At 62.4% G+C, this 28000-nt stretch overlaps 1 protein-coding gene across 1 annotated transcript; it reads left to right on the forward strand.

Annotated features, from left to right (window-relative positions):
- The first annotated feature begins 215 nt into the window (after nucleotides 1-215).
- Nucleotides 216-27953, forward strand: PFKL (phosphofructokinase, liver type). The gene is made up of 22 exons (XM_019963492.2): nucleotides 216-374; nucleotides 5671-5744; nucleotides 7802-7879; nucleotides 10776-10965; nucleotides 11619-11784; nucleotides 12379-12423; nucleotides 12681-12789; nucleotides 14482-14577; nucleotides 16841-16933; nucleotides 18135-18260; nucleotides 19248-19312; nucleotides 19934-19997; nucleotides 21816-21962; nucleotides 22321-22391; nucleotides 22838-22925; nucleotides 23394-23546; nucleotides 25050-25214; nucleotides 25710-25771; nucleotides 25981-26092; nucleotides 26704-26803; nucleotides 26891-26996; nucleotides 27373-27953. Exons 1-22 carry the CDS (start codon nucleotides 290-292, stop codon nucleotides 27518-27520), a joined length of 2343 nt encoding a protein of 780 aa, XP_019819051.2. The 5' UTR covers nucleotides 216-289; the 3' UTR covers nucleotides 27521-27953.
- The last annotated feature ends 47 nt before the right edge of the window (nucleotides 27954-28000 follow it).

Raw genomic sequence — 28000 nt, forward strand, 5'->3', positions numbered from 1 at the left:
TACAACTTGATCAGAAAAGACGCCGGTCCCTCCGCCCAGGAGCGGGGTGGGGTGGGGTGGAGTGGGGTGGGGGAGCGGGGGGTGGTGCGGTGCGCGCCGGGACCGGAGACATCCGCACGGGCACGTCGGCCCCGCCCCCGCCTCGACCGCCCCGCCCTCCTCCCCGGCCGCCCCCGGCGTGGACTGCGGTGACCTCACACGGCGCGGGGCGGAGCGCAGGGCGCGGGGCGGGCTCGGCGACAGCGGCGGCGCGGGACAGGACAGTGAGCGGGGCAGAGTCGGCGCCACCATGGCCAGCGTGGATCTGGAGAAGCTGCGGACCACCGGGGCTGGCAAGGCCATCGGCGTGCTGACCAGTGGCGGTGATGCGCAAGGTGGGCGCGGGCGCGCGGCGGGTCGCTGGCGGGCGGGGGTTCTGCTGTCCCCGGGTCCCTGCGGCGTGCCCGCCACCCTCGGCCCGGATCTGCGGCGCGCGGTCGGCAGGTCCTCCCGGCCCAGGTCCCCGTCCCTGTCCTGGATCCTCCCCGGCGCGCCGGGTACCCGCGTACGTGCCGCCCACCACGGCATCTGCGCCCCACCCGCCTGCCCCCGCCCCCGGGGGCGTGTCTGTGCGGCCGGCTGTGGCCGGCGACCCGGAGCTCTCCCGGCTCTCTCCGCTCCAGGCGGTCCCGGCACCCCTTCCCGTTCACGTGTGTCAGAAGCCCCATTTCCTGGAATGCACGCTGAGCGGAGGCCGCCAAGGGCAGGGCAGTCACCGCAGGCCTGGAGAACCAGTCTCTTCCTGGTTCTGAAACACGACCCGAGGGCTCAGCGCTTCCCCCAGACACCACCTTCAGGGCGGGTCTGGGGCATTTCTTTAGTGCAGGCCTGTCCTCAACGCCGCGTATCTAAGACGATGGTCTTCCTGGGGGACTGCCCAGCGTCCCGCAGCCAGGACCTGGCAGAGCCAGGCTATTGCCCTTCCTGGGGGCCTGTCTTGGCAGCCCCGTCCTGGCACCCTGGTCCTGTCCTGACCACTGCTCTCCAGGACCAATGGCTTGGGATGGCTAGTGTCACACCTGTGGGGCTTGGCCACATGGCCACACCACACACCTTGAACCCTGGGAGAGACTTTAAGTAGCCCAGGAAGCGGGAGGGATGGAGCCAGCACCCTCAGGCTGCACGGTGAGCCTGGTGTGCCTCCTTCCGGATCAGAAAGTCTAGACGCTTAATTTGTCTCTACCTCAGACCCCTGACTACTGGTTCCCCCCTCAGACGCAGGGGAGAGCATGGAGGAGGGGCCTTTCATGAGGGAGCCAGACCAGGTTGGCAGAGGGGTCAGCGGCTGTCTGCATCCCCGCCTGCATAGACCTTCCACGGGTTTGGCTGAGCCCTCCGTTTCTGAACTGGTGGCAGGCAGTGTGCTCTGCTGCACGTCTGCAGCCCTGCGTGGCCAGAGCGGTTGCCTATTGCTGGGCAGTGGCACCTGGAGCCCTCTTAGAGCAAGGCTGGTGGGCCGGGGCCGCGCAGGAGGAGAGTGGGCTTGGAGGGTGGTCTTGGGGAAGCATCATCCTGTGAGATTGGACCACGGGAAGGGCCAGGTGTGTGGAGGGCAGACACATCACCAGAGGGCTGGACCCTTTGTGAGGTCTGGTGCGGGTGCAGGGGGTCTCCACCCAGGCTCCTGTTGCACCGTGGTGACAGCGTGGTGACAGCGGCACTGCAGGGAGGGCTGGGGAGGATAAATGAGATACACTTAAGCAGGGGAGCTGAGCTCAGTGGCTGCACAGACAAAATAGGACAAGGGGCTGGACGGAAAGGACCCTGGCAGCAAAGGTGCTGCTGGCCCGGGCAGGCAGGCCAGCTGAGGGCAAAGCCTGTTGACTGAAGGTATCCTCTTGGCCAGTCCAGCCCTGGTTCCCCACACGGAACGGGGAGTGCTTCCTGAATGCCCTGGAGTGTAGCCGCCCGTGCGCCTCTGGCTGGGCTGACCGTCGGCCCCTCACCTCATGCCCTGTCCTCACTCTCCTAGATGCCTGGCTGTGACATGGTTTTATGGTTGAGGCTGTGAGAGAGGTTTCCGCAGACTTCCCTGATTTAGGGCTCAGGCTGATGCCTGGGGGAGGATGTGGGCCAGCTGGCTCTCTGTGGGGCAGAGCCCTTCTGCTCTGTAAGTTCTGGGAGCCCGCCCATGGGTGTCCGCCTGAGGCTACTCCTTCTCGCTAGCGCTGCTCCAGAGAACTGGCTCTAGGCAATGGCTTCTCAGTTTTCCCTCAGGGACCCCCACCACTGCCTTCCAAACAGAGGCTGACCTCTGGGGGCCTGATGGTGCCGCTTGGCCCTCCCCACATGCCCTCCCGTGTGTGGTGGGGCTGACAGCCATGTGGAGAGCGGGCCTCCACCCTGACCTGCACTTGACTCTCAGACGCTTAAGTCTGCTCTTGGGGTCAATGGAGGCCAGCCTTGTGATGGGGAGCCAGCCTTGACCAGCTCTATGACTTGGCCCGAGCCTGATCCTGGGGCCTCAGTTTCCCTCAGCTGTCCAGTCCAGCTCCGTATCCTCACATCGACTGATGAATAAACATGCATCTGCTGGGCCCCGTGTTCCCCCAGGACCAGATCACCTCTTTCTTGTACATTTTGTTTTTCTGGAAGCTAATTATGATGAAAAATCACCTTCGGAACAGGTGCTTTCACCTCTGACATCACTTTGGTTGGTGTCCATTTCCTCCAACAGGAAGTGATCGGTAGCAGTCTCCCTGGCCCACTCTAGGGCGGAGGGTGGGGGAGGTTAGGGTGGAAGGTCGAGCAAGGGTCCAGGGCTGGCTCATCAATGGATGCAGCTGCTCTCCTCCTCACTTCTCTGACCCTGGGGCTCGTGGCTGCCATCCTTGGTTTATTTTGAGAAAGAAAAGCAGCTTAAAGGGCAATTAAAAAGGCCCTCTTAGGAAGGCAGCTTACTGTGAGGTTTACAGGGAAGCCCACACCCTTAGGCCTCTGTCTCCATGGCAGCTGGCACGATCCCATTCGAAGAGTCAAGAGTTTTCCCGTAATATGGTCATTTGTTCTCCTCTGCAAGACTGAGTACAGCACTCTAAGAATGGGGACCTTTGCAGTCCCTGGGGCTGCAGATAAGCCCACCAGGCTGGCTAGGGAGATGACCATAACCTCTGAGTTGGGTGGTGACCTGGTTTCCAGCCACTGCCCTCACCCCAGCCCCGATCCAGAACTGCTGGTCTCCCTCCTGCCACCAGAGGTGGGGCTTGGACCTTGAGCCTGCAGTGAGATCACAGTGGGCTCACCCCAGCGGGGGTGACCAGGGAGGCAGATATCTGAGAGTGGAAAGCCTGGGCTGGCCAAGGCCCCAGAGGTGGGCAGGCGCTTCTGCAGGACCTAGGGCCTGCTGGGGGCCAGGAGGGGCAGCTTTGCAGCTGTCTCATCTCCCTCCCCATCTCCACCAGCCCCACAGCTCGAAGCCCTTGACCTCCAGCAGCAGGACTGTTAGCCTCCAGATCCAGTTCCTGGAGCAGCCTGGGTGTGTGTGTGGGTGGGGGCGGCTACGCTCCCTGGGCTCCTATTGCTAACTTCAGTGACTATAACCCCACTTCCATACATTACAGGAACATGCGAGTTATGGTTTCTTTAGAAATGGAGTTCTCTTGATAAAGGCAGGTGTGTAAGCCCTGAATGTGGCTGGTTCAGGGCCGCCTGGCCTCTGTGCCCTGCTGGCTGTGATGTCCAGGCACCCCTGCCTAGGGAGTCCCTCCGGTCGTCAGAGAGCAGAAGCTGGGTGGGGATGGGGCAGCCTGCTGTGCCCAAGGTGGGGGTTCTAAGGTGTCTCCAGGCACTGCCCGCACCAGCTGGGGTCCCAGCAGTCCCCCGCCCTCCCTCTGGGACCCCAGCTTCCCGTCTGGAGAGTGACCTTTGTGCTGACCTCCTCGGAGCCCAGTGCCATGAGCCCCCACTGGGGCAGGCTTTGCCCACCAGGCTCTTCCTGAGGTACTGTATGCTGTCTCAGCCTCATGGCCCTCCCATGGGATTCCCAAGCTGATGGGCACTGCCCCTCCATCAGCTCTTGGGCCGGGAGGGCAGGGCTCCTGGGCCCTCGGTCACTTCCAGCTGGTGCCCCGCCTTTCCAGGGAAAAGCTTTCACAGCCTAGGGACAGATCATGGGATGTGGATGTGCTCTGAGCCAGGACCACCAGGAAGAAGGCTGGGGGAATAGGGGTGGTCCTGGGGTCAGACCCAACATCACCTCTGTGACCTGGTCCCCGGACCCAGTGTCACAGGCTGGAACCCAGGGCAGGTGACTGGCCAATTTTCTTCCTCTCCAAGGATGTGGGGCCACCCCGCCTGTTCCTAATGCTGACATCTTTTGTGACGGGTAAGAAGGTTTGAGGCAAAATGCCTACAGCCACTGATTGCAGGCTCCTGCTCCCGAGCCCCGAGCGCAGAGCCCCTCAGCCGTCCATGTGCCCCAGACCTGGCTACCTGCCAGGTGGCAGTCAGCATGCGGGCTGGGCCCTCCCTGGGTGCCTGCACAGGGCCACGGACCCGGTACCTGACCTGACCTGTCCAGGCCTGCAACAGCTGCAGCCCTGCCACCGGGCCACTTGGAGGCCTGCTCCCTGGGCAGGGCCGCGTCCCACCCTCAGGCAGCAGCAGGGCCACCGCCCGGGGCCACTGCTGGTGCTCGAGCCTCTTGGGGGCTCCCTCAAGTTGTGCTAGTGAGCCTGACTGTATATGAGACCCCAGGAGCACAGTGAGCGTCTTCCATGGAGGGACCTTAGGGACTCGATGATCCCCCACAGCGACCTCAGGGACCCCTTTGCCTTCTGTGGGTCTCAGTCTCAGGACTGTCCGTGAGGGAAGGGAACTGGGGTTCCTCTGAGATCCTCTGAGCATTTCCTACAAGCTGTCTGCTCCTCCTCCCCGTGAACATCTGTCTTTCCACGAAGTCTGTGCTGCAGGGTAGCTGCTGTAGACGGGGGTGGGGGGATGGGAGACTGGGGGATTGGGGCTAGGGGACAGGGAAGAGAGGTGATCCGCCGAGCCTGGTGGCCCTGGCGTGCAGTGCAGGTTGGGGGCAGGGGCATCAGCGGAGTCAGCTACACTGCCTGAGGCCCCCAGACCTCCAATAGCCAGACCTTGACTCTCGGGGGCACTGCCCTCCTCTCCTGGCTCACGGAGGCCCCTATGGGCCTCATGGCCCCAGGGCCACAGGCATGGAGCTCGGCATGGTGGTCTGAGACACTGGCAGAGGATGACGGAGAGTTTGAAAGGCGGTTGTCTCCTGCGTCCCGCCAGCCCCCTCTTTCATCTTGGGGCCAAGTCCCCAACCTGCTGGGATTCCCCCAGGTCAGAGCCTTGAGGTCCAGGGAGAGGGCTGTGCCGAGCAGCAGAGGCTGCAGGTGAGCACTGGGCGAGGATGCGGCCGGAAAGGATGTGGCTGGTCTGTAGGTGCCCGTGCAGGGTCCGGAGTGCAGGCTCAGGAGTTGGCCTGGTGGGGGCCTTCCCGGCGTAACTCTGGGGGTGGCATATTTCCAGATGCGAAGCTGAAACAACCTTAGCGGTTCACCCCGGGCTGGACTCAGACCCTTGGCTGGGCTCCCTGAGATGCGGGGATGGGTGGTCCGGGGTTCCCCCACACTCTGTGTCTCCACTGATAGGCGTCTCCCTGACCCCTTGCAGGCATGAATGCCGCTGTCAGAGCCGTGACTCGTATGGGCATTTACGTGGGGGCCAAGGTCTTCCTCATCTACGAGGTAAGGTGCAGGGGTCCTCGCCCCAGACTCTGGTGGGTGGGCCCTATGCTCTGGCGGCCGGGGAACACTGGGGGAGGGGAAGGGAGGAGGGATGCGGGACCCTGTTCTGTCAGGGTCACTGGTCCTTGTTCAGCCTGAGGGCCAGGCCCAGAGAGGGGCTGGTCAGCACAGTGGATGGGGCGGGGCCCTGGCTCTGAGCTGTGGGGTGGAGCCTGCCTTCAGGCTGGGTTCTTGGGCGCGGGTGTGTCCTTTGAAAGAGAGGAGGGCATGAAGCTGTGGTCCTCTTCTGAGGCCAGGACCTCAGCCCATCGTCCTCTGACCCCCAGCCCTCCTGCACCCTCCTCGCCTAACCTGAGCTTGAGTCACTCTAGCAAACAGCCTCCCTGTGCAAAGCAACAGAGAATCATTGTTCTGCTTTGTTCTGCAGAAGCTGGGGCTGCCCTTTGTTCCACCCTCCCCATTCCTATCCCCCTAAATCCTTGTTTCAGACTTGCAGCAGATACATAGACACACACACATGTGGGCGGCCCTGGAATTCCCTCACACCCTGTGAACTGTGTTACTTTGTTTTCACTCTTTACTAGAATGCAGGAACCCCGGCCTGCTCTGCTCTCCCCAGAGCTTCCTCCTCCCACCTTGGGCATGTCTGCGTCCCTGTCCCTTCACCCTGACCCAGGTCAGGCGTGACTTCCCAGCCTTGGCTGTACGGGGCCATCTGAATGGACACATGGGCAGACACTTCTGCAGGCCCCTCCCTCCTGCGGGATCCAGACCCTCAGACCGGGCTCAGATGGCCAGAGTCCTCAAAGTCTTTGGTCGTGTCTGGGGAGCCATCTCCTCAGGGCCTCAGGAACCCGTGGCCTCAGGAGCCGGGTGGGTGGGACCCACGTCCCGATAATAGTCTAGAACCTTCCAAAGAGCAGGGTGAGATTCTTCAAGGAGTGGCCGAGTTTTGTGGACAAGTCGTCTCCGATCAGGTGGGGTGGGTCCAAGGCCAGGCTCCTGGAGGGTGTATACATGGCGCTTGGTGGTGCTTTGTCTTCTCACCATTTGTGAAAGCACGTGGCCTGGCCCAGACTGTATAGAGCTCCTGCTGATGAGAAGGGCCGGCTGTCCAGGCGGCCAGTGGCTTATGGGAAATAACAGGGTTCGTCAGTGGGTTCGTCAGCGGCGCTCAGGGGAGAGCCCACCTCAGGGGCCACATGCAGCCTCCAGGGTGGAGACCAGCAGGGCCTGGCACTGGGGGAGAGGTGCCCGGAGGCCCGCCCTGTCCGTGTTGCTGACGGACGAGGTGCCACAGCACGTGGGGCTCTGGGTAGCAGTGCCGTCAGAGGCTGGCCGCACACCCAGTGACGCAAACGTGTTCTTCGCAGCATTATGTCCAATATTCCCAAACCGGATCCCTCCGGAGGTCCACGAACGGTGAACAGATCGTACACTGGGCCTGCTCGGGGGACTCCCACACGGCAGTGAGCAGTCACAGCCTCACGTGGTGCTGTGGGGCCGCACAGTCACCCAGCCGAGAGAGGGAGGCCAGACAGAGTGGATGCTGTGCCTGTCATTTCTGAATCTCGCTGGTGCCCCAGGAGGCACAGCAGTGGGCACCTCTGGAGGAGAGGGTCCTGGCAGGGCAGAGGGGCCACAGGACACTGACTGGTTCTGGTTCCGACCCTGGTGTGTGACCCAGGTGCAGCTCATGGACACGCATCAGAAGGTGTGCCTGTGACAGGGGCACTTTGCCGAGCGAGTCGCGCTCTGTAATACGCCATCCTGCAGGCCCTGCAGAGGGTGCTCCGGGAGACTCTCTGGGTGCCAGGCCTCTCCCCCGACACCCCTGATTCCAGCCAACCCCAGCTTTGTCCCGTAACACCCCTGACTCCAGCCGACTCAGCTTCGTCCCCCAAGGCCCTGGGAGTGGAGGGGCCTCTGCACTCAGGACCCCTGGGCCTGCTTCCTGCCAGATGGGGTTTTGGCCGAGGTTCCATGCGTCTTGCTCCCGTGGGCAATGTTCTCTGCAGCCATGGGCACCCATCTCACGCCTGTCCTCTCACTTTCAGGGCTATGAAGGCCTCGTGGAGGGCGGCGAGAACATCAAGCAGGCCAACTGGCTGAGCGTCTCCAACATCATCCAGTTGGTGAGCCTGGGACCCTCCCTGCTGTGAGCGCGTGTGCGTGCCGGGACATGCACACGGGCACATGGAGGAACAACAAGGGGGTACACAGATGCACACACACAGACACAGGCAGTGACACACACAAGGGTTACACAGGTGCACATATCAGACACACACAGAGACACAGACACTTAGACACATAGAGGGACGCAAAGAGGGACAGACAGACACACGAGACAGACACACACAGGCACGTGAGCACACAGAGGGACACACAGGGGAATACGCAGGTGCACACACACACAGACACACAGCCACACACAGGGGGATGCACACACACACACAGAGACAGACACACACAGAGACACACAGGGAGATACACAGGTGCACACACACAGACACACACAGAGACACACAGCCACACACAGAGGGATGCACGGGTGCACACATCAGATACACACAGAGACACAGAGATGCACAGAGAGACACACAGACACACACAGAGACAGACACACACAGAGACAGACACACACAGAGACACACAGAGAGACACACAGGGGGATACACAGGTGCACACACACAGACACACACAGAGACACGCAGCCACACACAGGGGGATGCACAGACACACACAGAGACAGACACACACAGAGACACACAGCCACACACGGGGATGCACGGGTGCACACATCAGATACACACAGAGATACAGAGATGCACAGAGAGACACACAGACACACACAGAGACACACAGAGGGACACACAGGGGGATACACAGGTACACACACACAGACACACACAGAGACACACAGCCACACACAGGGGGATGCACAGACACACACAGAGACAGACACACACAGAGACACACAGCCACACACAGAGGGATGCACAGACACACACAGAGACAGACACACACAGAGACAGACACACACAGAGACAGACACACACAGAGACACACAGCCACACACAGAGGGATGCACGGGTGCACACATCAGATACACACAGAGATACAGAGACGCACAGAGAGACACACAGACACACACAGAGACACACAGCCACACACGGGGGATGCACAGGTGCATATATCAGAGACACACACAGACGCACACACAGAGACACACAGACACACACAGAGACAGACACACACAGAGACACACAGAGGGACACACAGGTGCACATATCAGATACACACACAGACGCACAGAGACACACAGCCACACACAGAGAGACACACAGAGGGACGCACAGGGGGATACACATGTGCACATATCAGATACACACAGACACATAGACACACAGAGACAGACACACACAGGGGGACATGCACACTTAGGGACACAGGCTACACACCATCCCTCAGGGGATTGGCTCCAGGCTGACTGTGCCATCCAGTTGCCTTGGGGTCACGGGGGTGGGAGGTGGTGGGTTTCAGAGATCACAGGGCTGGGAAGGCCCCAGATGTCTCAGCTTCCAGCTGCAGGCTGAAGAGGGCCCCCTGGAGGGGGCCTGCGCGGCCTCAGCCTCTCGGCGCCTCCCCCGCCTTCCCCTTTATCATCCTACTTAGTGAGGGTGGGGGTTGAGCAGCTCAACGCCCCCCTGGGGTCAGGGATTCCTAGGCAAGGAGGTCTTTGAACCAGGGGTCTATGGGGAGACCCTAGTCCTCCCAAGAGCAGGGACCTTTGTGGGGCGCCTGTTACCTCTGTGTCCTGAGCCACCAGCTGACACCTGCTTACTGAAGTGATCTGTTGTCATCACGAGCCACACATGGGTCAGCAGAGCAGTGGTGATGGGCCTGGACCCAGGGTCATCCAGGCACGGCCAACCCTGAGGTGCTACCCACCCCTCCCGCCCATGGTGGACATTCCCAGGGCACTGTGCTCTATAGGCACCCTTGGGAACTGGCCGGTTTATCGAGGCCTGGTGGATCCAGCAGGGCACAGACGAGCCCTGTTCGTGGGCCTCGTCAGACCCCGTCCCCTGTTCCCCCGCTCTGGAGCCGTGCTCCCTGACCCCGTCATGGGTGGGGCTGCGGCAGCCTGGATACCTCGTCCTCCACCCCAGGGGTCCAAGAAGGACAGCCGTCCTGCCTCAGGCCTGGGTCCAGCTGTCGCTCTGCTCCGACCCTGTGTGTGAGGGTGGCCATCCTTCTGTCCTGAGACAGCACCCAGGGAAGGGGTGTTAGGCCAAGTGTTAGCTGGGAAGTGAAGCTGCATGAAAGCTGGGCACTAAGGATGTGGGAGGAGCTGGTGTTTGGGGAGGAGTGAGGAGCGGCACAGAGCACAGGGGGTGGGGGGGGCAGGAGCAAGGGGAAGCGGGCAAGAGGGGCCGGAGGAGCTGGAGGGGCTCCGGGAGGGAGCAGGCTAGGCCAGGGGCAGCTCTGACTCGCATTTTCCGTGAAGTCTGAAACCAGCCTCCTGGTCTTGGGAGCAGCATGGCGTGGCCGGGGCACATTGTCCTCTCCACCTGGCTGAGAGCAGGGGATCCACAGGTGTTCTCGTGGGACAGTCTGGGGACCCCGGCCAAGGCTGAGCAGGGAGGGGCCACGTGGATGCTGGCGTGAGCTGCCCAGGCAGGTCCCTGTGTTGGCTCCCCACGTATCCACCAGAGTACACGCATGTGCGCGTGCATGGTGCACATGTGTGCGTGTGTGTGCGCGTGCACACGTTTGTATCTGTGTGCACCTTACAGATCTCAGAGCCTGCTCGCCCCTTGCCTTGTCGAGCTCCCTGAGCCTGGTGTGGACAGTCTCCTCCTCGCACACATGAGGAGACATGCCAGGGAGCAGGGGACACCTGCCCAGGCTTCTGAGGAGCCCCTGGCCTCAGCCCTCTTAGTTCTTTGGGGTCCCCAGTTCCCCTGCCCAGTGCCCAGGCTCCTGCCATGCCCCATTGGCTCAGGCTCCCCCTCCTCCATGCAGGGCGGCACCGTCATCGGCAGCGCCCGCTGCAAGGCCTTCACCACGCGGGAGGGGCGCCGGGCGGCCGCCTACAACCTGGTCCAGCGCGGCATCACCAACCTGTGCGTCATCGGCGGGGACGGCAGCCTCACTGGGGCCAACATCTTCCGCAGCGAGTGGGGCAGCCTCCTGGAGGAGCTGGTGAGCGAAGGTGGGTTGCGGCCCAGCCCGGACACAGCAGCTCGAGGGCAGGGAGTGGGCAGGACCAGAGGAGGTGAGAGGCCGCCTGGCTGCTGGCTGGGAGGAGGGGCCTGGGCGCTCCAGGAGGTGCGGGCCAGGGTGGGAGGTGCTCACCTGATGCTCCGAGTTTGGCCAGTAGTGAGGCCTCCTGGGGCTAGACGGCAGTTCCCAGGCTGCCCTACCTGCGCTGCGGGATTCGTTCCTGGATGTTGGTTATGGGCTTGTCCTAGTTGGCAGAAGCATGGTAGTTAAAATCTGGTAACATAAGATGTAAAGTCCTGGGGATCCCCGATTGGAAAGTGGCCTATTGGAGCTCCCTTGGTTCTGTGCCACTCATGGGGACGTGGAAGTGAGGGGTGCACACTCCAGGATTTCCCTGGGGGTCTCTGGGTAGGGGATGAGTCTGTATTCGATTCTAGTGGTCCAGCCACTGCTCCCCTCTCCACACTTGGGACCCCTGCTGCAGGACCTGGGGAAGGGGAAGCCGAGCCTGAGGGCCTGATCAGGTTGCACTGCGGGTGGGCTGAGGGAGGTGATAGGGATCAGGGTCTGAGCCCCATGTTGTGGCCACGGGAGCTGGGTGGAGGCACGGAGGCTGCAGCCGGACTGGCCCCTTCTTCCCAGGCAAGATCTCAGAGGGCACGGCTCAGACCTATTCACACCTGAACATCGCGGGGCTGGTGGGCTCCATCGACAATGACTTCTGTGGCACCGACATGACCATCGGCACAGACTCGGCGCTGCACCGCATCATGGAAGTCATCGACGCCATCACCACCACTGCCCAGAGGTTAGCGAGGCCTCCACCCGGCCAGGCCACCCAGCAAGCAAGCTCAGGATCCCGTCCCCCAGCCAGGGGCTGAGGTGGCCGCTCTGCAGAGTCAACAGCTTGTCAGTGTGATTCCATCCCTAGGGGTCTGTGCTGGCTGCCCTCAGCCCCCAGTTGGAGGGAGATTAACAGTGGGGTGAGCAAAAAGGCCTTTGGGTCTGGTCCCTACCCTGCCAGGTTCCCTTGAGCCCTGGGTGGGCCACGGCTCATACGGGGCTCCTGTGGCCCTGGGCAATGGTGCATCCCGCAGGGGTCCTCAGCTGCTAGCTAAGACAGCCAAGCCCAGGCCAGGCAAATGGCCTTTAGCCTCAGGAACAGAAGATCAGTGAAAACCTGTCTGACACCGGGTGTGAGCCCAACAGAGGTGACTCCTAGTGCAGAGACTTGGCCGCCCTGGGAAGGACAAAGGCTGCCTGTCCTTGGGCTGCCCCCGCGCCCTCTGTGTCCCCCAGGCGTGCTCTTGGCTGAGCTGGGGCTGTGGGTGGCGGGACACAGGAGTCCAGGCTGCTCTGGGGGCCTTGGCACTGATGCCTGCTGTCCTCTCTGTGTCCACAGCCACCAGAGGACCTTTGTGCTGGAGGTGATGGGACGGCACTGCGGGTAAGGGGCGGTCCCGGTCAGCGGGGGCCCGGGGCTCCTGGGGAGCTGGGGTAGGATGCGGGACCTCCTCGGTGCCCCGCCCATGGCGGGTGCTCCCTTGACTTTCTGGGTGTGAGAGCCGGGGTGGGGACTGGGAGCCCTGACTCTGGGGCTGGCTGCCGCTCAGAGCTGTACCTGCTCTGTAACCCTGGGCTCAGGGTCTGGGGTGCTGGGTGGGGGTCCACCCACTGCAGCCCCACCCCCTCCTGCCCTTGCAGGTACCTGGCCCTGGTGTCTGCCCTGGCCTCGGGGGCCGACTGGCTGTTCATCCCTGAGGCGCCCCCTGAGGACGGCTGGGAGAACTTCATGTGTGAGCGGCTCGGCGAGGTGAGCGGCTGAGGGTCTTCTCCCAGGGTCCCTGCTGTGAGCACGGCAGGAGCAGGGACACGGTCAAGCTGGCTTCCTGGGCGCCCTGACTGCTGAGCCCGAGTTGGGGGGATGGCCTTGTGAAGTAGGCGCACAGGGGCCTGCGGCAGGGGCTCGTGGGGGTGGGAGCAGCAGGGCTGAGGCTCATCCAGGAGGGGTGAGCGGGGGCACCTGAGCCAGGGCGCCCAGACGCAGCTCTCTGGCCCCTCAAGATGAAGTTGCGGCCTCTGGCACAGAACAGGCAGATTCTCCGGCCTAGGTAGGGATCCCCAAAGCCGCCAACTGGAATAAACTGGCCACTTGGCTAGGCCAGGGCTCAGTGGTGGACAGGAGGGCTAGGACAGGGGTGGGAGGTACCCTTCCATGAGGTGGTGCTCAGGGGCTGTGGTCTGGGTTCGAAGCCGGGGAGCCCCTGAGACTGTGCTCCCAAGTTCACGCTCAGGCCCAATCTGGGGCCCTAACAGGCTGTGTCCACCCATAATGTCCTCTGCAAACTGGCCCAAGGGCAGGACGAGCGTGGAGGCTGCCTGGGGCTGGGCCTGCTGTTCCGGCGTCCTGGGGGCGGTCAGAGCCAAGCCCTATGCTTCCTGCGTGTCCCTCTCCCCATGTGACCAAGGAGGTGGCCTCACTCCCATCCACTGGTGAATGCTCCGCCCCTGCCCGCCACCCCCACCACCCAGGGCTTTGTGTCCCTGCTGCCCAGGACAGTGGGCGGGGCTGAGGGTCATGACTGCCTTCTGGAACCTTACCCAGGGAAGGCAAGGGTGGGACTGAACTGAGCCTGGCAGCGAGGCTGGCCAGAGGCCTGTGTCCTCTCCTTGGCTGGAGTCCTTGTACCCCCGAGTGGCCACGTAGCCTCAATGGGTGGAGCACCGCTCTGAGGGTGATGGTCCCTGGCTGACCTTAGCCTTGCTTTTGACCTACTTGCTGAGAACTGGGGGCTGGTCTTCCTGGAAGTGGCCTGGACTCAGGCTCACACACCCTGCTGCTTTCCTGCTTTGTGTAAGGCCCTCAGCCCCACCCCAGCCCCACCCCCCAGGGCTTCCCTGAGCCTCAGTTTCCCCACCTGTTACATGCAGGTGTCACCCTCTGCCCTGCCCACCTCCTGGGCTGCAGTGAGTGAGGAGGGGAGGTGTGGGCCCTTCTGGCGGCTTCACTGCACTGCACCACCACCACCTACTCCAGGCAGCCCTCCATGCCTGGCTCCCCGTCCCCTCTGCACCCATGCCTTGCAGGAGCTACTCCGATCCTGTCTTTGTCACTTTCTTCTAGTGCTGTGGGGCCAACAGGGGCTGGTGGATCAGAGTGACTCTTACAAATGTTTGTTGAGGAAATAGGTGAAAAGCACTTTTAAATCCCCCAAGACCCTCTCATTTGCAACAAGGAGTGATGCTAATTCATCCTCACCAGCTGAGGCAGGAAGGCTTCCCTCAGCCTGGGGAGTGGGAGGTGGGCAGGAATCCTCCAGTCCCCTAGCCCCCTGCAAGTTCCTCCTCCCTGATCCCCAACCCCAGGTGGGGCAGCAGGGTCCTGGTTCGCCCACATGAACCCTGAGGCGTGGACCCCACGGAGGGCTCCAGGTGTCTGGGGACAGGTGTCTGGGGACAGGTGTCTGCAGGCTGGCGGCTGAGCCCTGGGGTGTCTCTGACCCAGACTCGGAGCCGAGGGTCCCGCCTCAACATTATCATCATTGCTGAGGGCGCCATCGACCGCAACGGGAAGCCCATCTCGTCCCGCTACGTGAAGGACGTGAGTGAACCCCTGGGTCATGTGGGATTGGCAGGGCCTTGGAGGGGGCTCCCCTTTATCTCCAGTCCCCACGTACTCTTGTTGGGGCCCCAACCCTGGCCCCAGGAGGGAGTGTCCTCAGCCCCAGCGATTGCCAGATGTGGAGTGGGCATGGCTGGGACCCTCTGAGAAGCCCTGGGCCCCCAGGCTGAAGTGTGGCCCCACCTGCCGGGAGCCCTGCATCTTCTGGCTTCCAGTCTTCATTCAGCACAGCCCCCCATCCTAGGAGCCCCGTCCAGTCCCCCACCAGTGGTCCCAATGGCTGAGTCTAGCCCCTGCCAGCCCCTCAGTGACAGGGGTGCCCACCGCCCATGCATATCAGATTCATAACAGAACAGCTGGGGCTTTGGGGGCTCCTTCCTAACTGTGACCTGCCCCACCTGCCTGGTTCTACCCCAGGGCCCTGGGCCCCCATCCCCCAATGGGGCACAGTCCCTGGGAGCCTCCATGCCCCTCACTTTGGCCACCCACCCTGTCCTCAAGTCCCGTCAGGTGCTGCCAGGAACTGGCCCGTCTGCCGCTACAGTGCGCTCTGGGCTTCCTGCTAGTGTCTGGCGGGGCTGACGCACAGGGGCTGGAGGCCATGACGAGCTCCTACAACCCGGCATGCATGCGGGAACACACGGAGGCACACCCGAATGGTGACACGGAGACACACGCAGCCATGGTGACACGGAGGCACACGCAGCCATGGTGACACAGAGGCACGCCCGCACAGTGACATGGAGACACACGCAGCCATGGTGACACGGAGACACACGCAGCCATGGTGACACAGAGGCACGCCCACATGGTGACACGGAGACACACATAGCCACGGTGACATGGAGACACACGCAGCCATGGTGACACGGAGACACACGCAGCCATGGTGACACAGAGGCACGCCCGCATGGTGACACGGAGACACACATAGCCATGGTGACACGGAGACACACGCAGCCATGGTGACACGGAGACACACGCAGCCATGGTGACACGGAGGCACACGCAGCCATGGTGACACGGAGGCACACGCAGCCATGGTGACACAGAGGCACATCCCCACGGTGACACGGAGACACACGCAGCCATGGTGACACAGAGGCGCAGCCATGGTGACACAGAGGCACATCCCCACGGTAACACGGAGGCACACGCAGCCATGGTGACACAGAGGCACATCCCCACGGTGACACGGAGACACACGCAGCCATGGTGACACAGAGGCACGCCCGCATGGTGACACGGAGACACACATAGCCATGGTGACATGGAGACACACGCAGCCATGGTGACACAGAGGCGCAGCCATGGTGACACAGAGGCACATCCCCACGGTGACACGGAGGCACACGCAGCCATGGTGACACAGAGGCACATCCCCACGGTGACACGGAGACACACGCAGCCATGGTGACACAGAGGCACGCCCGCATGGTGACACGGAGACACACATAGCCATGGTGACATGGAGACACACGCAGCCATGGTGACATGGAGGCACACACAGCCATGGTGACACAGAGGCACATACCCACGGTGACACGGAGACACACGCAGCCATGGTGACACAGAGGCACACCCGCACGGTGACACGGAGACACACGCAGCCATGGTGACACGGAGACACACGCAGCCATGGTGACACGGAGACACACATAGCCGTGGTGACATGGAGACACATGCCCCCACGGTGACACGGAGACACACGCCTGCACCGTGACAGGGAGAAGCATGCCCCCATAGTGACACAGAGATACACGCCCCCATGGTGACACGGAGGCACACACAGCCATGGTGACACGGAGACACACGCCTGCACGATGACAGGGAGAAGCACGCCCCCATGGTGACACGGAGATACACGCCCCCATGGTGACACGGAGGCACACACAGCCATGGTGACACGGAGACACGCCCGCACGGTGACACAGAGACACACATAGCCATGGTAACATGGAGACACACGCCCCCACGGTGACACAGAGGCACACACAGCCATGGTGACATGGAGACACACACCCACACACGCAGGAGCATGCGCCACACACACACATGGAAACAGCCCCCTGCACACTCAGGCTGGGCCAGCTCTGCAGGGCCGCTGGGGTTCTGACACCCTGAAGTCCCTGAGGCGGATGGGGGACAGGGGAGGGAAGGGCACTGGGGGCCATGAGGTGGCCCTGCCCAGTGGGGAAGGTGTGGCAAACCCAAGGCCCTGCTTCTCTGTCCCCACGAGCAGCTGGTGGTCCAGAGACTGGGCTTCGACACGCGTGTGACTGTGCTGGGCCACGTGCAGAGGGGAGGGACCCCCTCGGCGTTCGACCGCATCCTGGTAGGTGGGGCCTCGCCCTGGCGCTGGCTGTGCGTGCACGGGTGGCGTGGTGCGTGTGATGCCTGGGTGCATGTGTTTTCACTGCCGCCAGTGTTCATAGTGAGACCGAGGCCTGGCAGCCCAGGCTCCCCAGCCTCCTGGCGATGACTTTGATGGGACTTTGGGGAGGAGGGCTGGGGTGCAGCGGATGTCAGGTTGTTCTGAGTCTGGCCAGTGGGCTGGGTGCCTCAGCTCCAGGGCCCAGGCGCTGGGTCCTGGCCCGAGGGGGCATCGGTGTCCTGATCGTTGCTGGTCCCCCCTCACCCTCTGCAGGGCGGGAACACTGCTGCAGCCACAGGGGGACAGGGACTCAGTCAGGGAGGCCCCTGGGTGGAAAGCGCCTGCCTGTGAGGCCCTGGTCATCCTGGGGAAGGGCGTGGAGGCTGCGGGGCAGGTGGGAGTTGTGCCTGGGCCTCCGGTTCTGCGGATGCTGATGGAGACACAGGATGCCTGGGAGGGAGCCACAGGAGGAGCAGCTTGCTGCTGGTCCCCGAGCTCAGGCCCACAGGGAGTTACAGCAGGGGGGCCGGCTTGAGGTGCTCCCGGGAGACGCGGGGCCTTTCCTCCAAGGCTGTTCCCGACACTCACCCGGCCAGTGTGGGAGGCCCGGCGTGGTGCACGCAGGGACATGCTGTCTCGCCCAGTGGAGCCACAGGCCTCGCTCCCCACGCACCTGTGTGTTCCCGCTGTCTGTGCTGGGACCCAAGTTTGTGGTTTGTCCCCACGGAGGGCAGTCCTTACCTGTTTTAGCTGGTCCAGCCCACCAGACCATGCCCCCATTTGCACCCACATCAGAACAGCTTTGGCAGAGGGGCCGGAAATGAGAAACCTCATCATAGTGGAAAGAACCCCAGAAACCCAGGTCCAGCCCTGCGGCTGCAACCGGAGTGCAGGTGCCACAGCCTCCAGCAGGGCTGCTGAGACCTGGAAATGGTGCTGGTGGAGGTGAAAGATGACCACGTGGAGTCAGCGTTTCTAGAATAAATGGTGCCACTTATTCTAGAAGCTTCTAGCACACAAGTGCGTGTGTGTATGTGTGTGTGTGTGGTGGGCAGGATCTGAGGGCTGAGGCCTTGTGGGTCTGCCGAGGGACGTGTGTGTCATGGGGCTGGCTCCCTCCCGGCTGCACCTGCCTGAGCTCTACCAACCTCTCCCTGTTTAGAGCAGTAAGATGGGCATGGAGGCGGTGATGGCGCTGCTGGAGGCCACGCCCGACACGCCGGCCTGCGTGGTCAGCCTCTCGGGGAACCAGTCCGTGCGGCTGCCCCTCATGGAGTGTGTGCAGATGGTGAGCACTGGCCTGCCCAGGGTGCCCAGGGTGAGGAGGTGCCGGGGCCTTCGTGCTCTGCTGGGCTCTGCTGTGCTCCCCACCACAACATGGAGCTGCCTGCCCTTCCAGGCCTCTCAGGGCCCAGCCAGCAGGCCTGCTGTGAGGGCCCCCAGCCCATCCCTCTCGGAGTTCTGCTGCTCCCCCACATGTGTGACAGGGAGCAGGCGGTTCACGCAGCACCACCTCCTGGTGTGCCCACCCTGGTGCATTGCTGCTCACCTCAGCAGGCCTCAGGGTGTCCAAGGCCTGCAGTCATCCAGGGGGAGGGAGGTGTCAGCAGATGCCTCAGGTGAGACAAGTCCCAAGAGCGGTGTGGGGGGCTGCAGGGAGCTGCTGAGCCTGTGGGGTTCTGGTGAGCTGGAGTTTGCACGACCCTGGGGGGAGCCAAGGTCACTTAGCCTTCCTGAGCCAGTGGCCTGGGACAGGTCTTGCACTGGGCGGGGTGCAGATGAGAAGGTGAAGGGGAAGCGAGGGGCCAGAACCACTGGGACATCTTGTGTTGTCAGAGAAGGGGCCACTGCGGGAAGGGGAGCGGGAGGTGAGGGCAGAGAGAGGCTGGGAGGCTGGTGGAAATGTGGGCACTGGCTCCCCTTCTGCAGTGGAGCCCGCCCAGGGGAGGCAGGCTGGCAGCAGAGAGGGGCTGCCCCGGCGCTTCTCCTGGAACAGCCTCCTGCAGTGACCTCATGGGGCCTCGCTTTGGGGCAGGCTGGTCATCGGTGGTGTGAGCCTGGGGGCCAGAACTGCCTCGCCTTTCGCTCCTAGGAGGAGTGAGGCCCAGGTGCCCCTTCCAGGGAGGGGAGGATCCAGCAGGCCAGATGGGGTCCCCTTGCCCTTAGACCTCCCGATTGCCAGCAGTGACGGCTGCCCGGCAGGTCTGGGCCAGACCCCTCTCAGCTGAGTGTGCCAGACCCCTGTCTCCAGCCTGTGCTTCTTGTTTGCTTTAAGACCAAGGAGGTGCAGAAGGCCATGGACGAGAAGAGGTTTGACGAGGCCATCCAGCTCCGAGGCGGGTGAGGGCCTGGCGGGCCCCACATTGGGCAGTGGTCTGTTCTGTGGGGCCCCCAGCAGACTCCGAGTGTCTTGCCCATGGCCACCCCCTGACCCTGACACGCGGACGTGCCCACCTGCAGAGGTGGCGCTCTGAGCCCCTCTCCTAGGGCATGCATCATGCAGGAGATGGGGCGTGACGGTCCCTGTGACCAGGAAGCAGGCGGGCAGCCTGCAGGGCTGGGTGTGTGTGTGGAACACTGCACAGGTAGGGTCAGGAAGGGGGCCTGGGGAGGGGGCAGGGGGAGGGGAGACCGCAGGAGGAAGCAGTGGGGGCAGGCCCGGGGCCAGGTCAACTGGATCCACAGGTCTGTTTCCTCTGGGTCCCTTGGCCTTGGAGCTGCAGAGTCCATGCTGGCTGAACGCGGGCACTTGCTTTGCTGAGGGGGCATTGGGAACGCGGTTTAGAGGGATTTCTGCTGCCTGGCGATGGCACCCAGCCAGGCTCCATGGCGACAAGAGTGGGGAAGTGGGCCATGCCCGTGTTTGGCCCCTCGGAGGCTGCATTCTGGGCTGGGCTGTGGCTGTGCTGGGCCAGGCTGCTCGGCTGTGGCTGCATCGTGCATGACCCGCTTCCTTTCCAGGAGCTTTGAGAACAACTGGAATATTTACAAGCTGCTTTCCCACCAGAAGATCTCCAAGGAGAAGGTGAGAGCGGGCTGCGGAGCCCATGCCTGTCTGTGTCTGCAGCCTCCACCTGCCAGCTCCCCCACAACCTGGCTCAGGGAGTAGGGAGCCGCCCCTGCTCAGGGAACCGGGACCCTCCCTCCTGTCTGGGGTCTGAACTGCGGGCTGAGAGGGCAGGCTCGGCCTCTGTTTGACCAGTAGGCCCCAACAGCCTGTGTCTGGGCCTGGGGATCACACTGGCCTGTCGCTTATCAAATGGCTGAAGGTTGAGTCAGGCCCACAGGTTGCCTTGGAGAGCAGGGCTCCAGGGTTACGCTGTTGTTCCGTTGCGCAGTCGTGTCTGACTCTTTGAGACCCCGTGGACAGCAGCACTCCAGGCTTCCCTGTCTTTCGCTGTCTCCTAGAGTTTGCTCAGATTCATGTGCATTGAGTTGGTGATGCCATCCAACCATCTCATTCTCTGCTGCCCCCTTCACTTTTGCCTTCAGTCTTTCCTGGCATCAGGGTCTTTTCCAGTGAGTCAGCTCTTCGCATCAGGTGGCCAAAGTATTAGAGTTTCAGCTTCAGCATCAGTCCTTCCAATGAATGCTCAGGACTGATTTTCTTTAGAATTGACTGGTTTGATCTTGCTGTCCAAGGGATTCTCAAGAGTATTAAGACATGTTCCCAAACAGCTAAAAACTTCAGGAAATGGTCTCTCTTCCAAATAAGGACAACAGCAGGATCCATCTCTGAAATCATGGGACAAAGAAAGGGTCACACCAAGACAATCTTGGACGGTGGGGTCCTGGCCCACCCACCCCCATTTATCCCAAGAGCTGGTTGGGGGTGGGCAGCATTCCCAGGCAAGGCAGAGTGGTGTCCACATCTCCTTCCAGAATCCTCTGGGTTATGACCACCTCTGGGGCATCAGGCTGGTGTTACCAGGACCCACCAGAGCCACACAGCCCAGCAGAGCCAGTGGCCACACGTGGCTGCTGAGTGCTGGGAACGTGGCTGTCCCTAGTGGGGTGCCTGCGTGCCCCACAGATGTTGGGTCTGAGGAGCAGCAGGAGAAATGGGTGTGAAAGACCTGATTTCTTACATTGATTCCGAGTTGAGGCGATGACACATTGGTTCTATCAGGTTAAACTAACCATTGTATTACTATTAATTATTAATATTAAAGGGCTTCCTTGGTGGTTCAGTTGGTAAAGAATCCGCCTGCAATGCAGGAGACTCAGGTTTGATTCTTGGGTTAGGAAGATCCCCTGGAGAAGGAAATGGCAACCCACTCCAGTATTCTTGCCTGGGAAATCGCATGGACAGAGAAGCCTGGCGGGCTACGGTCCGTGGGGTTGCAGAAAGTCAGACACGGCTTAGCGACTACACCACCATTAATACGAAATTGGCGTCGCCTGCTTCTTTGCACTTTGTTGTGGCTGCGGTGGCCCCCTTGTGCTGCTCACCAAGGATATTCTGGGGCGCTGAGCCCTGAGCGTGGGGTGACTGCCACTGGCAGGCACTGACTGTGGTCCCAGCTGCACTTGACTGACAGCGGCTGGAGTCCTGCTCCTGCCTTTGGCCCAGGACTGTGCGGGTTGTGGGCGGGGCCTGCACGGTAGCTCGGGTGGTCTTGAGCTGAGCATCAGGAGGCTTCAGCGGGACACAGACCCTCCTGTTATGGGATCAGGAGGACAGGTGTTTGTCACGCCCGGGGGAGTCCAGTCCCTGGACGGTGTCCAGGCTGGCCCGAGGACCGGGGCCCTTTCTCCGGAAGCTGCTGTCTGCTGACTTCCGTCTGGGTCAGCGGCCCCCCCGCCCTGTGCCCATGTGTTTGTCTCTCCCTCTTCTCTGAAGACCAACTTCTCCCTGGCCATCCTGAACGTGGGGGCCCCAGCAGCCGGCATGAACGCGGCCGTGCGCTCGGCGGTGCGTTCTGGCATCTCCCAGGGCCACACGGTGTACGTTGTGCATGACGGCTTTGAAGGCCTGGCCAAGAACCAGGTAGGTGAGGCCGTGCCCGAGGCCGGTGGGGAGCCCAGCCTGTGGTGGTGCGCCTGTTTGCCTTTGGTCAGCTTAGGCTACGTCCCCGGCTGGCTTATAAACACACAAGGACCAAAGGACTCACAATGTGGGCACGGGGAAAGGCTGGGCCTGCTCCCCGGAGTGGCGGGGGCACAGCTGGATCCACCTCAGCCTAGGTCAGCCCCCGAGACCCTGCTCCGACCTGCGGCTGGAGGGTCAGTCCCTGGCCTGGCCTCTGTTCCCCCAAGGACGTGCACTTCTGAGCACAGGCTTGTCATCTGTGGAGAAGTGGGCAAGTGCCCTGGCCTGCTTCCTGAAGCCATGCCTCCCCCTACAGGTGCAAGAAGTGAGCTGGCATGACGTGGCCGGCTGGCTGGGGCGTGGTGGCTCCATGCTGGGGACAAAGAGGTGAGCAGCTGGCCACTGGGTGGGGTGTGGATGTCAGAGAAACCAGCCCGGTGGCCACAGGCTGGGTCCTCCCTGGCTGGTGGCCTGTCTAGAGTGGGACACAGACCCTGCTGCCGGGGGCTTCCCTGAGGGCACCTGTGTAGAGGATGGCTATTAAGGTGACCCAGCCTGCAGAAGGCACCCCCTCGGGCAGGAAGTGAGGCTTACAGCCCAGGTGTGGGGAGGGCAGTGGCCAGTGCCCTGGCAGGTGCCAGGCCACCTGTCCTGCTGGTGGTCCCTTCACCCCCACCCACCCATGCCTCACCTCTGCCTCCCCTCTAATGGGGAATAATCACATTGCCAGGTCCCATGCCCACCTTCTCCTGTGGTCAGACATTGTGGACGTGTGTCCCTCCAGCCTGGCATTCTGTGCAGACTCGCGTATCCATCTGATTTATCTTCTGCAGGACGCTGCCCAAAGGCTTCATGGAGAAAATTGTGGAAAACATCCGCCTTCACAACATCCACGCCCTGCTGGTCATCGGGGGCTTTGAGGTGAGGGGGCCGCAGGGGAGCATGCGGGGGCAACCCAGGCAGGAGGACCAAGTGGCCGAGGGCCTCAGTCTCCTGCTGGCGAGGGGCCAGTCCAGAGGGCTCTCAGCAGAGCTCTGAGTATTGGGGGCGTGTCCATGTGACGCTGGTGCTCGCTCAGCCCCCCTACATGACAGACATCGACTCCTGCCATCTCCTGGAGGAACCTGAGCGCCTGCAGAATGGGTGGAGTGGGTCGGGGACACGGCAGCTGGCCTCCTTCCTGCCCTCCTTGGAGTCCAGTTCCTGGGGACGGTGGCTACAGAGCTCCTGGGTGGGGCCCACCTGGTCTCGGCCCTGAGGGTGGGGGCAGGTGGGCTCAGGTGCCCAGCCCCGCACGCACGTGGGGAGCAGGACCCAGGGGCCCCTTCTCTGGCCTTGGCCCCCAGACCAGCCTCTCCAGGGCCGGGCCTGAGCCCCCCATCCCCACAGGCCTACGAGGGGGTGCTGCAGCTGGTGGAGGCCCGTGGGCGCTATGAGGAGCTGTGCATCGTCATGTGCGTCATCCCCGCCACCATCAGCAACAACGTGCCAGGCACGGACTTCAGCCTGGGCTCCGACACAGCCGTCAACGCCGCCATGGAGGTGCGGGCTGGGCGTGGGCCGGGGGCTGGCTGGGAGTGGGGAGCGCGCAGAGGGGCTGCCGAGCAGATAGGACAGGTACGGGGCCCTACCGAGGCTGGTGGACCATGTGGGGAGTGGGCAGGACCCGGCTGCCCCCCGAGGCCTCGTGGATGGCACCGGGGGGGAGTGGCTGTGGGGTGATAGGGTGTGAGGATGATGGTGGGCAGGGCTGCAGCCGACCTAACTGAGCTGCTGCTGTACTGGTGTGGACATCCAGCCATGGTTCTGTCTGGTGAAGCAGCCACATGGTGGCTCTGGGGGTACCCAGGGCTCTGGCTGGGACGTGGGAGGTGGGAGCCTTGTTCCGGGATGGGGGAGGGTCCCAGCAGGCTTGCCCCACTGAGCTCCCCAGGGGCGTCCCCCTGACTCTCTCACTCTCCAGACCTTTCCCACCCTATTACCTCTCATGAACCCAGCTCCCCTGAGGTTCCAGCACCTCCATTTGGGGGATCAGAAGCTGGAAGAGGGTGTGCTGCTGTAATAAGTGCTACATATTATTAGATGAAGAAGAAAATACAAATGGAACAAGAGACTAAAGGAGACCCCAAACTGCCCACCCCTACTTCCCCCATCCCAGAATACCACGATCCTCAGGGGTTTTCTTAGAATCCAGCCTCCATCTGCACTGGCTGTGGGTCACTGCACCCACTGCTCTTCCGAAACTTCTGGTGCCCCTGAACCTCACCAGGTGGGGGAAGATAGGATTCTATTTCAGTTCACAATTCTGATTTCTGGTGCAGGTGAACATTTTCCATGCATTTATTGGTGGCCATTTATGGGTTTTTGGAAATTATCTTTTTCCACCATTTGCCTATTTTTCTCTGGGCACGTTTTCTTTTTTATTTGTAAGTGCTCTTTACATATGTGGGACACAGACTCTTTACAAACACTGTGGCCGTCTCCTCCACCTTGCTCTTCATCTGTCATCTGGGGTTGATGCTCACAGTTCAGACATCAGTGACCTGCTCATCTGTTTTGGTTCTCTTTCCTCAGTTCTTTATCCAATACTCGCATTTCCTTGAACCATTCAGAGGTAGGATTGTTATCAGGCGTCACGTTATCCTTAGTGTGTGCAGAGCCCTCACTGCATGTGCTGTCTGGGCCCCTGTTTATGACCCTGACGTGGCAGGCATGTCTCCCGCTTTGGCAGATTAAGGCTCAGTATGTCCCTGGCCCAGGGTCAGGGAGAGCCTCCTGGCAGCGCCCCTGGCCTCCACCCACCACACTCTAGTGATCCCTCCTCGTCCTGGGGGCAGAATTGCCCAGACTGGGAATTCGATTCTGTGTGGCCAAGGGGAGGTTCATGGTGAGGCCTGCCAGCACCCTGGCACACAGGGCAGGGGCTGTCCCAGCCCCTCCCTGCCTCCACCTTGGTCCTCAGCTTGGGCCAGAGACCTGAGTCCCTGTAGCGTCGTGGGTCCCTGCGGCCTGAAGGGCGGTCTCTGACTGCCCCCTGGCCCCCAGAGTTGTGACCGCATCAAGCAGTCGGCCTCGGGGACCAAGCGCCGTGTGTTCATCGTGGAGACCATGGGTGGCTACTGCGGCTACCTGGCCACTGTGACTGGCATTGCTGTGGGCGCCGATGCTGCCTATGTCTTCGAGGATCCCTTCAACATTCAAGACTTAAAGGTGAGCAGAGCCCCCGCCCTTCCTCCCGCTGCAGACCACTTGAAGGGGCTGGGACTCCAGCCAAGGAGCCACGGCCCAGAAGGCTGGGGACTCATCGCCTTCAAGGGGACCCAGTCCATGACCCCCTGCACTCCTTCCCCCACAGTGCAGTCCCCTCACCCCTACTCTGTGCAGCCCCCCCACCCCTGTGCAGCCCCCCCACCCCATGCAGTCCCACCCCCTCGCCCCCACCTCCATGCAGCCCCCCTTCCCCCCGCTGTGGCTTTCCCACCCGGCCTCACTGTCCAGCCACTGGCCCACCCCCGCACCAGCCCTCCTAGTCCTTCAGGGCCTGCAGGACCAGCCTGCCCCTGTAGGTGGACCTGGGTCATGTTGGCCCTGCCTGTCGGGTATTCTGGAACGTTCCTTCCTGGACAGCCCGCAGCTGCTGGAGGGGGTGGGCAGTGCTGACTGATGCACCGACCTCACTCACTGTGGTTGGTCCTCCCTCTGCAGGCCAACGTGGAGCACATGACCGAGAAGATGAAGACAGAGATCCAGCGGGGCCTGGTACTCCGGTGAGGCTGCAGGCGAGCCCACAGGGCCTGGGGGTGGGAGCTTCCTGACCCCTGGGCTGTGGGTCAGGGCTGCTGAGGGGCAGCTGGGCAGAGAGAGGATGGGGGCTTAGGCAGTGGTGGTGGGGTCGAGCTTTCCTTCGAGCCTGTGGGCCAGCCCACAGGGGTGGGCTCAGCATCCCTGAGACTCAGGTCCCACCTTCCTCTTCCAGGAACGAGAAGTGCCATGAGCACTACACCACAGAGTTCCTGTACAACCTCTACTCCTCCGAGGGCAAGGGCGTGTTTGACTGCAGGACCAACGTCCTGGGCCACCTGCAGCAGGTGTGGGGACGTGGATTCCAGAAGGCTGCTCCCTGACACCTGTGCCCAGGGGCCCAGGGGGCTGCAGCAGAGCGAGGACACTTCTCCATGCCCCTCCTTGTGGGGCACCTGGCTGTAGGGGCTGCTTCATCCGCACACCCCTGACCCGAGTGCTCATCGCCCACTGCACAGGCAGGAGACCCAGGCTGTGTCTTGGTGAGACCCATGCTGTGGGTTCCCAGCCAGACGTGAGAGCTGTGTGCACCCACAAGGCACCCCTTCCCCAGGGGTTTTTGCCCACTAGTGGTGGGACCTGTCTGCTGGATGCAGGGGCCCACAGAAGCCTCCCAGTCGATGAGTTGGCGACCCACTACCCGGCCTCTGGAGGTGGCCTTTGGGCCAAATGTGGGATGGAGAAAGGGGCTGGGTTGCTATAGGCCGAGGGGATGGGGTGTCAGAACTCTCTGGGAGGGCTCACCTAGGTCATGGTCAGGCCAGGATGCTGGGCTCAGGCCAGGGCTGGGGCTGCCTGTGGCCCCACGGCTCCCCAAAGGCCAGAAGCTGGCCTCACCCACTGTGTTTCCCACGGCTCCCCAAAGGCCAGAACCTGACCTCACCCACTGTGTTTCCAGGGTGGAGCTCCCACCCCCTTTGACCGGAACTATGGTACCAAGCTCGGGGTGAAAGCCATAATCTGGATGTCGGAGAAGCTGCGGGCAGTCTATCGCAATGGTAAGTGGGGGCAGGCAGCAGCCGGCCCAACCTGCCCTCTGCTGGCATCCCTGGTGTGGGGCTGCCATCACATGCCTATGTCCACAGGGCGGGTGTTTGCCAATGCCTCTGACTCGGCCTGCGTGATTGGCCTGCAGAAGAAAGTGGTGGCCTTCAGCCCTGTCACCGAGCTCAAGAAAGACACCGACTTTGAGTGAGTCCCTCCAAAGAGAGGGTGGACCGCAGGGCCCAGACCTGCCTGGGGCGAATGTGCTGGGAGAGGGGTGTGGCCACACTCAGCCCTGACCCCACAGGGTTGCCTGTCCACCACCGACAGGGTAGAGGGTGAGGGTGAGAGGGTAGAGGTCAGTGATGGTCAGGTCTGAGGGTGTACTTGATCTGCTGAGCCCTCCTGGGTGTGGGCCCCAGAGGGACAGGACCCCAACACAGTGGCCAGGTGTCCCAAAGGGACGCGCCTGGGAGCTACCCCTCCCCTGCCTCCGCCCCCTGACCCTGACCCCGCCCCGCCGCAGGCACTGCCAGTCCCACCCCTGAGCCCACCCTCTGACACTGACCCTGTCCCGCCCCAGGCACCGCATGCCCCGGGAGCAGTGGTGGCTGAACCTGCGGCTCATGCTGAAGATGCTGGCACACTACCGCATCAGCATGGCTGACTACGTGTCCGGGGAGCTGGAGCACGTCACCCGCCGCACCCTCAGCATTGAGACGGGCTTCTGAAGCTGTGTCCACGCCCCGCTCACCCTGCACCCGCCTCCCCCAGCTCCTCGGGGCCAGGCTGCTGGACCCTGCGGGTGAGCGGGCAGGGGCTGTGGGCCGCAGGGCCGTGCAGGCTCCAGGGTTCTCACTGCCCCACTTCCTTTCTGCTGCCCTCTCAGCTCTCTCCTGGGACAGAGCACCCTGGGCACCCCCTTCCAGTGCAGGGGCATGCGCTGGCATCTGTGTTTGGACATGGCTGCCCCTCTGCCTCAGCACCCCATGTGGCCTGGAGCCTCTCTCCTAGGCGGCCCTGTACCCTCACCTGCCCTGGGCCCAAGGCAGTGGGAGGGCTTACCCTGTGGACCTCACTGTGACCCTGCTTCTGTGTGCACTGGCCGCCGGGGCTGAGCAGAGCTTGTCACCTTTTCTAGGAATAAAATCACCTGACTGTGGAGTGCTGTCAATCTCTGGAAACCTGGGGAGGGCGGGCGGGCTGGTGGT

This window comes from Bos indicus, chromosome 1, assembly GCF_029378745.1.
Source record: "Bos indicus isolate NIAB-ARS_2022 breed Sahiwal x Tharparkar chromosome 1, NIAB-ARS_B.indTharparkar_mat_pri_1.0, whole genome shotgun sequence".
NCBI classification, from domain to species: Eukaryota; Metazoa; Chordata; class Mammalia; order Artiodactyla; family Bovidae; genus Bos; species Bos indicus.